This window comes from Ciconia boyciana, chromosome 20 (assembly GCF_034638445.1).
Source record: "Ciconia boyciana chromosome 20, ASM3463844v1, whole genome shotgun sequence".
NCBI lineage: Eukaryota > Metazoa > Chordata > Aves > Ciconiiformes > Ciconiidae > Ciconia > Ciconia boyciana.
In genome coordinates, this window is record NC_132953.1 from 2,235,977 (window position 1) to 2,249,034 (window position 13,058).

The window sequence follows — 13,058 nt, forward strand, 5'->3', positions numbered from 1 at the left end:
AAAAAATTCACTGATTTACAAGCAAGCTAGAGAGAAAAAATAAGAAGCCTTGCCCATGGAAATGTGAACCTTGAACACCTGTGTATGAGAAGAAGACGATGACTGGCCTTTCGCATTTCTGTTGAGATCTGTATTTATGCTGGAAATCTCTGCCTCTACGGCAATGCGTCTGACTTGCACCTGAAGTCTTATAGTCACTGACTTTGCACATCTGAACAAAACCAGAGAACAACCTCTGACTTCTGTTTCTTTGGGCAACAAGTCTGAGCACCAGCTGCAAACTGGACTTTATTTTCCAGGCATGGGCATTTTCTCAAGCATATCGATGATTTACAATCAGCAAACAGTCCCTGAGGAAGAATTTAAAGAACTGAGCAAATTGGAAAGTAACGGAGTATTTTGCAGCTTCAGTGGTATTTACAAATGAAATTAAAGCCGATTCATTTTCATTTCGATCCAAGTTCAATGAACAAACATTAGTATCTACAATTACATATTTCCAACTTTAAAATATTAATCTAATTAATCAATACTTGCTCCTTGTCTGATTCTATACGCTTTATGAGAATAGCTCAAGCGCTGCATTTAAAAAACAGCACACAGACTATAATAAAGAAACAATTTAACTTTCAAAGTAATTTATTTAAAACTGACTAATTGCTCCTACATAGCCTCTAGCTGCAAACTGTTTAAGGAAACGACACTGTTATAATCCAAGTCCTCTGGCAAGGAACTTGCTTCACTAAAGGGCATAGTGAAATAAAAACAAATCTGCTGGTACAAACATAATAACAATAGGAGTTTGTACTTACCTGGGGTTTCCCTTTCCTGAGCATTAAGGTCTACATTTTTTGTTGAAATAGACATTTCAGCTTGCTCACAGTCTGATGGAAGATCAGACGTCACTGGCAGCAGGGAACTGCTCTGACCCTGAATATTCCATGGCCAGAACAATGCAATTTTAGTTTTACTAAACTGTAACGTCTGAAATGTCTTGAGAAAAAAGTACAATGATGTCTCCTGTTGCACGTAGTCAGAAAGCCTCTCTAACTGAACAAATCCTTTTGCTGGTCTGCTTCCATCTCGAGCCCCGATTGTTGGTTTCGAGGTTAGGCTGAATTTGTGGACTTCTAACGTTCATGGGAACGAAACATGTACTTTGCGCAAATACATTTTCCTACACAAAAATCCACAGACCAGATCAGCACAGGAGGACAAGAACTAGGATCATCTCTTTAAAACCAGTACCTTAATTGTCTTTATCTACTCTGCAAATGGATGTTAATACAACTGTGAGAACTGGGTATCTGAATTCTGAGCACAATGATGGGTCTCAGTAGCAAAAGTTCTAGTTGTAAAATTTAGCTGGAGAGAGAGAGCACCAGGTGTCTCTCGATACACATAAGATAAGAGAGTTTCCAGCAGAAGTTTAGTATCAATCAGTCTGTAAAACCCATAAGGATTTCTGGTCTCACATGGAACTGGAATAAGATTTGCTCTAAGGAAGAAATTTTATTGTCCTTCACTTATTTTTATACACAGTAGGGTCCTAGAGAGCTGTGGAAAAGATACATGCTGACAGACTTGTGGATCTTTGCTAAAGGGAATATTTGCAAGAGGGAAATTACCAGCTCATATCCTGGGCCTGGCAGAATGTAGTTCACGGGCACTTATGGGTCTAAAAAAGCCAACTGATGGCTCACCAAATGCACTTGAAATAAATGAGGGTGTTTTTAAACATAGGTTCTGATTTGTCTAACCAAATTTCTGACATAAACTCTGGTACTCCTGTTCCTCTTCATGAGCAGATCACTAGATAAAGAACAGATTTTACTCTGCTCAGATGTGGAAACACTGGTTTTGTCTCTAGAGCTGGCATGACCACATGCTTTCTGCTTTACCAATGAAAACTCCATCAACATAAACTAACAGACAGGTCTGTTATCCAAAATTAAATAATAAAAAACCAACAACATTGCAAAAAAAGCATAAGGCACAGAAGTCCAGCTGCCATAATAACCTAATAATCAAATAGCCAAAGTGGTTTGGGCCCAGGATGGACAACCTTCCCCTCATCTGGTATTTGACAAATGTCATGCAGTCTGGCTAAGGGGCAAATCCCTTCAGAAAAGGTTTCCTTGCGCTCAGCTGACTGGAGAATTCACAATTAAAATTCTCACAGCTATGTGCCAACAGAAGTGACAGCTGCAATGCAGGGGTGATAAAGGGATGCCTGGCTGGGCAGCAAGAACTCCTGCTCTTAGATGTACATACAGATAGACACATCTAGTGTGCTCAAATAAGAATTACTTTTTTTTTTTTTGTGACAACATTTAACTCGCTTTATAGACAACTTCATCTTCTGGTAACATGTTTCTTAGGTCCTTCCTCCCTCATTCCTGTGTTAGGGGATTGTGAAGAGGCAAAAGCGCATTGTGCTCCTAGAGCTTTCTAGGGAAACACTCAAACTAGGGCAGAAATTAGGAGCCACAGCTCTCCTTTTGTTTTCAGCTTTCTCGGGCTAGCTCATCCTCAAAGCCTGTACTGGTGCCAGCTTCTCTGCAATTGAAACAGAAAGGAGAAGTGCTATGGGGACAATCTCCCTAGAAGAAATTTAAAATGAAGTTTGTTTTTTTTCCTACATAAAAGCTTCATGATGAGAAAGGCTGGTTAAAGCAGATAAAATGGGAATCACGAGGCTCTCCAGCTACCAGTGACTGGCGTGTCTTTTTCCATCCTTACACTGCAAGCAGGCTGAAATACCTGTTGGTGACATAACTGCAGACCTTAGCACAATGAAGAAATTACATTTGAAACACAATTATATTTTCTCTCCCCTGCTTCTTTTCCCCCATATATACTCAATTTTTCATGACTTGCAATTTGTGATAAATGTGGCATTTAACAGTTGAGATTCGTCTAACATCTCAGAGAATTTCTGTAACAGCTAGATAAAGGGATAGGTTTAAAATGTTATCACTGTAACGCTAAAGTATTCTACTTGCAACTTCTTCTTCTTTTCAACAAGAGATTATATACGTATTTAACAATGTAGAACTAAACTCTGACAAATGTGAATGCCAGACTGCTCAGTGAGCCTAGAAGTGTTCTCTATCTGTAAATAACAATCATTTTAGAAAAGTGGAGGTTCTCATTACGTTGGATCAGAGAGATCTTTTATAATTGAGCCTTTGCAACTCCTTTTTAAATGCAGCCACGAACTGATACAGAGACTAACTCTTAAACCAGCCACAGCTGAATTACAGATCTATGCTAGAAAAGTGTATTGCAATCCAAATGCAAAATATCAGAGAAAGAATGTATCAGACTTCACTGTGAAACAGTAGTTTTAATACTTAACAGATTCCTGCGTGCCTATTAAGCTGACAACGATTACATGTGACCTGCTGTTTATGAAACACTGACTATGGAAGAGGATCCATTAATTATGTTAATTATCTAACACAAAAACTCAAGAGATAAGATATCCTAAATTTTGAAACATTTATGATTCTTTCCATAGTGATAAGGATGTCATATTGAAAGACCTTCAGATGGAACAGTCTTTTGCTCTTTTTTATGAATGGAAATATAATAAATACATACTCAAATAAATATTTTTCAATATACATTTCCATTGTCCACTCACAACTGATTTTGACATTTTGAGAATCTCTACCAATAAAGCAATGTACAATCTGGACTTAAACTAAAGGTGCATTAAAGAAAATACCAAACAAAAAGTGAGGGAAATTTTCTCCATCCATATGATTTACTAATCCTGTTTTCATTTGATTCAGCTAGAGCTGAATGTTTGATTTTATTCAGAATTTGGTATTATCTCATTTTATGCACCCAAAACTGTGTGCCCAAATTGCTGCACAGTGAATGACAGGCCATATTTATTTGCTGATGTGCCCATCCTGTACTTGAAATGGGAATTCAAAAGTCCAGGGCTTGAAGGCCTGTCACAGCGTATCAGAATGCACTGTGCCATCCTGACAGGCATATACATGCACACATGTGAAAAAAAACTTCTTAGGACCTGAAAGCACCATTTTACACATTCACGGAATACGTACAGTCTTGGCACTTTCATTTGAATTTATAAAAATCATTTGGTAGAAAATTTTACTTCTGGAGTCTAAAATTCTCATAAATTCCCATAACTATTAGTTCCCTTATTGTCATAGAAACAATGTGCAAATTCTAGTTCATTTTGCTGATGCCTCCGTTACTCTGAGACTATTTTCAAACTTGGCATAAACTAAGGCAAATATTCTTTCCTTCTCTGCATGGAAGAGATATTTTAGTGGGAATTTTCAGTATGTTAAAAGGATTTTATATATTGCTCTGCAGTTTTAGACGAAATTTCTGAAATAATCCACTGCTGAAAATATAGCTGCTACTTGACTTTAGAATTATAGCGTTAAAAACCTGGATTAGTTCTAATGCAACATGTGCTCCTACTATCAATTCAAACCCTAAGTGCTGGGTATTATTTTTATACTGAGGTTTGTTAGCTGATAGATAAAATCTTCTCTGACATACAAAAAATCTTATCTAGGCAGTTATTTTCCCTGCAGATTTAATCCTACAATGGGACAGGTTTGAGATGGAAATGGCAGGAAAGATTTTACGAGCTGTGAAAATGCAGCTCTTGATAGTTATCTCTATAGGGAGTTTCACTTGACACAGTTTCTGGAACAACTCCCAAAGGTTCACACTTCTTCCTCAGACCCACTTGTCTAACAAAATACTATGCAAAAGCCAGCCTGTCGATACTTTAAAAATTTTGCTTAGAAAGGAATAGCTAGCTATACGCCATACTTGACACACAGCACAAAAGCAAAGAAATAAAAGTCAAACCAGTTGTGTGTACCCTTGTATGCCACTTGCAGGTACATCACTTCGCTCTAACAGAACTACGATACATCTTTGACCGAACAGACCCATTTTAGTTCGGCCTTCTCTGCCAGCCTTCCCTTATAAGGGATTCCCTTAATAACTCACTCATCCCAGCACAGCAAAAGACGGCTAAATATTTACAGTAAATGAGAGACAGCATCTTGGTAAGAAGCTACATGCAGAAAGTTTGGGAGAAAAGATTTAAGGCTGCTCTGCCTGCTCTCTGGTTTATGGCAACAGCAAACTCTGGTGAAGCCAAGACTAGGTACGTGTTTTCATTCTGTTGCTTTTGGGGCTTTACGTCAGCTTTAGCATGCATTCAACTACCACACCTGTTTCACAGTAAAGATTTTTTAATTATTTATTAATAAAGAGCAGTGATGAAGAAAAAGCAAAAACATGAATATCTGTCTTCACCAGTGTCGCCTGGAAATAGACAAGAAATGAAAAGCAACAGGTAAGCAAATTCTGACTTTCAACACCTACATTCTTCTAAAGCATCTGATCCTTCAGGCACTGATTGTACCTTGATCAACACAGAGAAGTAGATGTACAAACAACTAAACATTCTGGGATTAAGGCTGGGTAGGTTAATTACAGCACTGCACTTGCTGCAGAACAGTTTGCACACTACATTGGTACATACCGATCATCATCATCTGCATGAGCGTTAGTGCCAGAGGTACTTTGGAGTGTGGGTAATCCCTCCGTAACCCCCTCATCTATTGAGCCTAGGCAAAGAAAAAAGGGCAATTTAATGCAAATAAGTGTTCAAAAAGGGTTGGGGGGGCAGGTAAATACACATAAAGCTTGCTTTCCCAAATCTCTGAGACACACTGCTTCCTGGGTGATAAGATACTAGAATTGTCTTGGGAAGATCATTTAGAACACCCAGAAGCAATGTGTTCCGACTCAACTTCTCCTCTGCACAGATTATCTAGTAAATGGACAACTCAATAAAGGGCAAATATTTGGCACACCTAGAAAATGGAAAGAATCTATGTTAAATACAGCCAGAGTTTTCAAAACACTGTAAAACAGAAATGTTACCTTCACCTAAAGGGACTATATCATCAGTTTTCAAGAATTCTTGAGCAATAGAGTTCAAACCTGCTACGCTACATTGCTTTTGTGTTCCAAATCTTCCATATATATATATTCATTGATAATGCCTTCATTTATTGATGAGATGCTGAGGCAGGAAGAGCCCTCTGAGAAATTAGAAATGCAACACAAAAGAGACCAAACATCTGTCTGTAAGAGAAACGTATACACAAAACCATTCCAGAGCTTTGTTCAGTGCACCAACAATCAAGCAAATGTAGCTCAAGTGGGTTTTGGAAACAGAATCTAAGGTAAATGCAGCACTAAAGCAAAACTACAACTTCATTCACCTGATGGGGCTGTTGCTCAGGCGGGCCTCCCTCATCACCACTTGGAGTTTGGCGTTCAACCCTTGTTTAGGCATATTAAGCAAGGTTATTTTGGCCTGATGTCACCATAACAGAGAGGGAAGTTGGCAGTACAGTACTAAAACAATTCTAAGAACTGGTACCCACCCCCCGCCAACCATACCCCTTGATAAGAAAAAATCCTCTGGTTTGGTTACGTGTGACCATTTAGATAAACCATGCGAGGTTCCGTCTTTAAGCTGAGTGCAGAGAGCAGACTGGATCTCCTCGCATTCCTCCTTTTCCTCTGATGATGTCTACGGGTGCAATGGGAGATGATAAAAATGAATGACTGAACTCTGCCAAATTTCAAAAGGATCAGAGTTGCTGCCATTCCTCTCCAAAACAGGGGTTCCCAAACCATGACACATGCATGAATGTCACTTGGAAGTGGTGCAGAAGTAATTCCATCTTGCCTCCTTTTCCCTCCGTTGAGACTGAATACTAAGGACCCCTTGAACTCTTCTGAACAGCCAAGCAGCCTTTGGGTCTCTACCGCCGAATCCACGCGAGAGGAGAACAGATGGGGGAATGAAATTTCTCTCTCTACACCTACGTCTTGAGAACGAGCGCAGCTTAGCACAGTGCTAGGAGCTGCTCTTGCTGCTATGGTAAAAATAATTCTGCTTTCTAAGAGAGTGGTGCATGAGCAATCTGAATTTGGGAAACCCTCTCTAAAGCTCACTAGGAAAATCAAGTATCATTAGGTCTACGATGACAAGTGTCAGCCAAAATGGAAACCAAAGAGAAGGAACAAAGACAGGGAAAGAGAAGCAGAAAACGTGCTCAAAAAGAATGAGAGCACTGTCTCCAAAAAAGGCTGTCCCTATAAAGGACAGTGAGTTCTACAAAACCTTACCGAAGTGAAAGACTATTGTCTTAACATGACCAGTTATGGGGCCAGTGATGGGAGGAAACTTGCATCTCTAGCAGTTTCAAAATAACACTAGTAGAATAAAAATTTTTAATTTTGCTACAAGCTGACAAACTATGTTTGGGAAATTCAGCAACTATGCAATCTATAAAGTGACAAAATTTAATCCCATTTTGATTTATCCTTCTTTCTCATGAACTACTTAACTGAAAGTCTCCTGAAAAATAAGCCCAATTGCTCTTAGGTTTAATTTTAAGCCTTCACCTCTCAAATGGAAACAGCGTTAATGAGTTATGGAAATATCTTCTCAGACATAGCTGTTGTTGTAACCATAATGACTTATTTATCAAGGCCCTGCTTCACGTCTCCTTCCATATTATAAAGTGCTTCCAAGTATAATAAATTGCAAATGAACAATTCTTGAAATTGCCCAAAGAGTGAATAAGAGCTTTTTGCAGTATCAGAAAGAGAGGCAGGAATGCTTTTATAAATGCACTATAAAACATTGAGATAAATATACTTAATTATACGAGGAAAATATGTTCAGGGAAGAGGAAGCTGTACTTTAACATATCTTGCTGCCTCTATTTACTGTTCTTACATTACTGCATAAGGAAACACAGCTTTGGAAGGTAAAAAGTGCTTTCTAGCTACAAAGCGTGCCTTATCACATATTAGGTACATGTGAACTGTGCTAAAAAACAAGAGCACTGTCCCTCTTTATAGCAAAATGTGAATAAAAACTATTATGAGGATAGTTAATAATGTTACGCGAAGGCCACTAAATATTAATTCATACATATTCAAGGACAAAGAACAGATTTGTACTTTGAAGGTTTGGGGCTAGCACTCTTTTTTTCTCTCTGTAGCCATTTGAAGGAAGAACATGCTGTACTAATATCCTCAATAACAGACATTTAAGTTTAAACATTATAATCACTAAAGCCTAAGATCCTCTGCCCCATGCCGTACAAATGGCCAGGTACGAGACCTCGGTGGTACAAAACCTAGAATAGGAAATAGAAAATGGAAAACTTTCCCAAAAACATCATGTGGCTTCAAAACAGATATCTTTTGAAGATGGATGTGCAAAGTTGCTTGTCAATAGAAATCGTTTCAGGAAACTGGCTAAAGCAAGAACAGAATTCAGTAAGGTGCCTGGCTATTGGAGTATGTTTCAAAGTAATTTTTAACACTAAGAGTCTCTTAGAAAAGTAGATTTTACAGCGTTCAGTGCCACCTCTCTCTACAATCCAGTTCTAGTCTCACATTCTCATGTCCCAATTCATTCAAGCCACTTTTGACCATACAATGTTTCTGATATTTCTAACTCCAAGAGATGTCCTCTGAAAACATCCGTAGACCATACGCTACTCATCTGTAATCTAGAATTTACACCCGGTCTGTTCTCTTAAGCTGCTTGGGTATGATATTTATACTTGGTAAAATTCCCTCCTTTCACTTGATATGCTATTTTTAACTTTCTCTAATAATTATTTCTACTTGTTCAATTTTGTCTGCGATGGTACAATTATGTTGATAAAATAATTTGCATCTCTTATCACATGGCCCTGGCGAGGCCTTTCCAAAGTTCCTACTATAATGAGTTAAAAACTGCGTCAAACCAAACCTCTTCTTGAACAAGGACCGCTTTTCCTGGAGACTACCCAGAAACAAATTGTTTCTTTTAGTTTTTAATTTATGCACTATTTTGGCAAACTACATTTAAAGATTTATAGTTAAACTGATATTAAGTCTGCTTCTCAGAAAAGTTAAACAGCTTTGTCTCCAGTAAATAAAACATTTTCATTTGGAAAAAGCATTACCGATCTAAAACACGAACTACACAAACCGACAAACAAAATCAACAACATAAAGTCTTGAAGGACTGGAGAAATGGAAAATATTTTTATTTCTTTCTAGTGAGTATTACCTGAATAGCTTAACAACACTGATTATATATTGCAGTCCTGGAATGGTCAGACTGGTCTAACACTCACTTTCTTCAGAGAAGGCACGGTGTTACGCTGACCAAACAAAACAAATAATGCAGGCTACTAGGCTACCTTTATTTACTTTGTCGTAGTTTATTTATTAATTTAACTGAAGCAGCCTTTCATGTATACGTTATTTGAATGAAGCAGACCAGTACATTTCCCATTCTTGCGGTCTTCAAACAAAACAGGCTTTATTAAAAACCTTTCAGTAAACAAACTCTACCGAGCACAGGTCAAGCCACTTAGCTGAAAGCAAAATAGCTGACTTAGGCAAAAATTTGGTAATGAAACTAGAAATACTGCAAAACCCCTATCTTCTGACTTACTAAAAGCCATTCAATGCATTCTGTGCAAAGAGGAAAAAAGGATTGTTACAGTAACCTTTAAGTATTAGCTATTAATAAACAACAGCCTGCTAGAAGAACCCGAAATTGGCTTCAAATTGTCTTTCATGGAAAAAAGGTTTCTCTCAGCAATTGGCAGGATTTGAAGAAGCAACTTGAGAACCAAATCCCACAGAAATGGAAAGATTCTCAATATTATGACTGTGTGGTTTTGTTTTCGTCTGGGGCATTAAGATGACAGTGTTCCACCACTTATTTTGCAAATCTTCTTACAAAGGCTCTCTGTCATGATTATACAAGATCTTATGTCTGATGCAAAGTACCACTCTATCCCCCTGTGGCTACAGCCACAAGTCTTTCAGAGTTGGTGTTCCAGCTCAGCTGAGATCATGCCTTTTGACACTACTGGAAACAGAATTACTTTCCCCAGTCAAGCAACCAGCGGTAAAAAGGGGTTATCAATCTCTTCTGAACAAGGAGGTCTATCAACAGGCTTACCTTTCTTAGCTGCCCTCTGCAAAGTTACTTAAAGAGCTCCAAGTCCCACCCCCCCATCAGGGGTTTATATGTAACATTTCATAAAACAGGAGACAAAATGCAGTTTCACAAAAGTAAAGCATGAAAAAACATGAAGCAGACTTCCTCCAATAAAATCACAAGTGCACACATACCTATTTGTACATATATCTAACCCCAGAAATGGTCATACCTATAGAGGAAGACTGCGGGCTGATCAGGAGATCTTCCTGCACTTGCTCGCTTCCGGGGACTGTCTGTTGATCGCTCAGAGAGCTCTGGGATGCGCTAACAGGCTGCGATACTTCCTCGTGAACCTCCTCATCGCTTAACCTTTCCACTTTGACACGCACGTCTTCTTCAATCACAAGGGGAGAACTGGCTTTTGTGCTCTCACAAGTCACGTAATCGGCAATTCTTCTGTTGGACTCGGAGGGCCCAGGCATTTCCAAAGTCCTAGAGTTCTCCGCCTGCTTCACCTTCTCAGACTGAAGTCTTCGATCAATTCCAAAGGGAAAAGTCCAGGGAAAAGCTAAGGACGAGTCCACGGGCTGATTTCGGGACTCCGGGTACGAAGTTGAAGGATTCAGCACTTGGGGGGAACTTGTTTGTGTGTTACACTTAAGGGGGCTCTCGGGAGACATAACTATGTAGCTTTTGCGCTTTCTTCGCGATTCTCGGCAAACAGGAATGGTTCTTTCCACTACACTGCACTCAGAAGAAACTGGAGAAAGGCTGCCGTCTCGAGAAGTAAAATTGCAGTTTGCGCTGTTCTCCTGTCCTGCATCCAGCACCTTCTCTTGCTGGCTGTTGGGCGTATTCCATAAAATGCTGGACTTCATGAATTCTGAGCACGTGCTAGCAACGCTGAACATCTGCATGTAGCTGGCTGCAGCCAACACATCAATAATGTTTTCTGTATTAATAGATAGTGTTGCTGTGTAAGCATATTCCAGAAGAGGTATAAAACCAGTCACTGTGACATGGTGCAGGTCTAACACGCTCTTGCTCTCGTCTTCCGCTTGGCCAACAAGTTTGGAACGGAAGAAGTCGCTGCAGGCTGCCAAAACCACCTTGTGCGCCCTGAAGATTTTGTCCTGGACGCGGATGGTGATATCACAAAAATGTCCATCGTTGCGGAGCATGTTGAGCTTTCCCAGCATCTCCTGACTGTGAGCAGGGGAATTATGAGTGAATGTTTTAACACCCATTTTTTCACCTTTCTGCTAGCGTTCTTTCCACATACGAGAGATCACAGGGGTCCTAAAACAAAGAGGAAAACTGTCATTTTCATCTCCGAAAGCAAAAGTGAAGTGGCTTCATGATTACAAGACTCTGTATGATCAGCAGGATTCTCTAGGGTCAGGTTTTTCTAGGATCCAGACTGTGCAATGGACTAACTCGACAGAAATGCAATTACCTACTTGTAATTTTAAAAAACGCAGACCACATTATTTGCAATCTATCGCTAACATCATCTTCCACGTTTCTGCTACTGCACACTCAAAACAAAGTCCTAACACAATTTAGAGAAAAACAAATGTCTGTAATACTAAAAAGAAAGCCTTTTTGAAACCATCATCTGTGTAAGAAACCTATATTTTTATTTTCTAGGCTCACGAAACTATCGCTCACAGTTCTTAAACCTGACAGACTTTGTCGAATGTTTCTTTTAAGTGGAAAAGACATTAGCTTGGGTCCACTTACAAGTGTGCAGGAGCAAGCAAATCTCCCAGAGAAGGTATTTAATACCAGAAAAGCTTTAGAGAAACTACAGCATGAATTTTCAGAGGACAGAGTTCAAGCTAGTAAACATACAATAACAGTTGCCAATAGCTCTGCTTTCCTGCTGTAACGCAGGTACTGATTGCCTAAAGCTGCTTTTAATAAATAGTTTTGGACTAGGATGAGAAGTTATTGAAAAATCCTTCAAAAACACAATGGATTATAAACCTCAAAGGAAAGTTTAAGTTTAAATCAAATACACACAAATTGATTTTATATATGTGATAAATAATACAAGGAGGGCAATTTCTTTCTTCTGAAAAATACAAAACTGCCATCTTGGGGACCAGTTCTCTCCTACGTGTGGGAGCAAATGCAGGGTTTTTGTGCAAGGTCTTGAAGGAGCAGAAGGAACTGTATGCCCCACACTGTCTGCAAGTTTTAAGGCTGCAGCAGTAGCTGAAAAGTAAATGCCTCTGATTTGAGGAGGATGAAGTTGATCCACGTTTCACTCCCTCTGCAATACACAGGGGAAAGATGCTGCGCCAAGCCAGGTGCAGTATGCCTAGACGTCCCCTGCCCCTGCAGCAGAACTTCTGCAGCCACCAAGGCGCTCTCTACTTGCAGAGAGCAGAGCATCTCCGAACAAGGAAAATCAGTTCCTGGGTTTGGTCCAACTATTTCTGAATTATTTCACTGGAAAGGAAACATAAGCCACCATGTTTCACCTTCTTAAGGCCCCTCCAAGCTTCCATGAAAAGTCTTCTGTGTTCCACATGACTCACACAATTAACATGATATAGAAATACCATCTCGGTAACGTTGGTGGTTAAACATCAACAACCTAATTGGATCTGATTATTTCCTGGAGTCAGCCAGCTTCTTCACATCATCCCGCTCCTTTCCCTTACACGTATGCAAAAACATACCACGCTTGCAAATTGCTCATGTGGAGCTTCGCAGATACAAAGAGCACTGCAAGTTTGGAACAACTTACCACAAATCTCACCAGTCTTAGCACATATTTAAATGGCAGCTGTCAGAGCCTACCTTGTTCTACAGACATTTACTTGGCTGCTTCTTCTCCCTATTTCACTTTTGATACTGCAAACCCTTTCAGACAGAGGAAAAATATCTATTTGAGAGAACAGATTAACTAACACTTAACAATATATATAAAGTCTGAGTGAAACTATAAGGGCCATTTGGGTTTAAAATGAAATTTCACACTACTGCAGAGGAA

At 39.3% G+C, this 13,058-nt stretch overlaps 1 protein-coding gene across 15 annotated transcripts in view; it reads right to left on the bottom strand.

Moving 5' to 3' along the window:
* The window catches only part of ZBTB44 (zinc finger and BTB domain containing 44), an 82,562-nt gene that overhangs the window by 47,522 nt on the left and 21,982 nt on the right, over positions 1–13,058 (bottom strand). For all 15 annotated transcript variants that reach the window (XM_072884406.1, XM_072884409.1, XM_072884414.1 and 12 more), the window contains exons 2-3: positions 10,284–11,353; positions 5,555–5,639 (exon numbers count right to left, since the gene is read on the bottom strand). In XM_072884406.1, coding sequence (XP_072740507.1) covers positions 5,555–5,639; positions 10,284–11,301 — 1,103 coding nt within the window. In that variant the 5' untranslated portion in view covers positions 11,302–11,353. The remainder of the gene's footprint in view (positions 1–5,554; positions 5,640–10,283; positions 11,354–13,058) is intronic.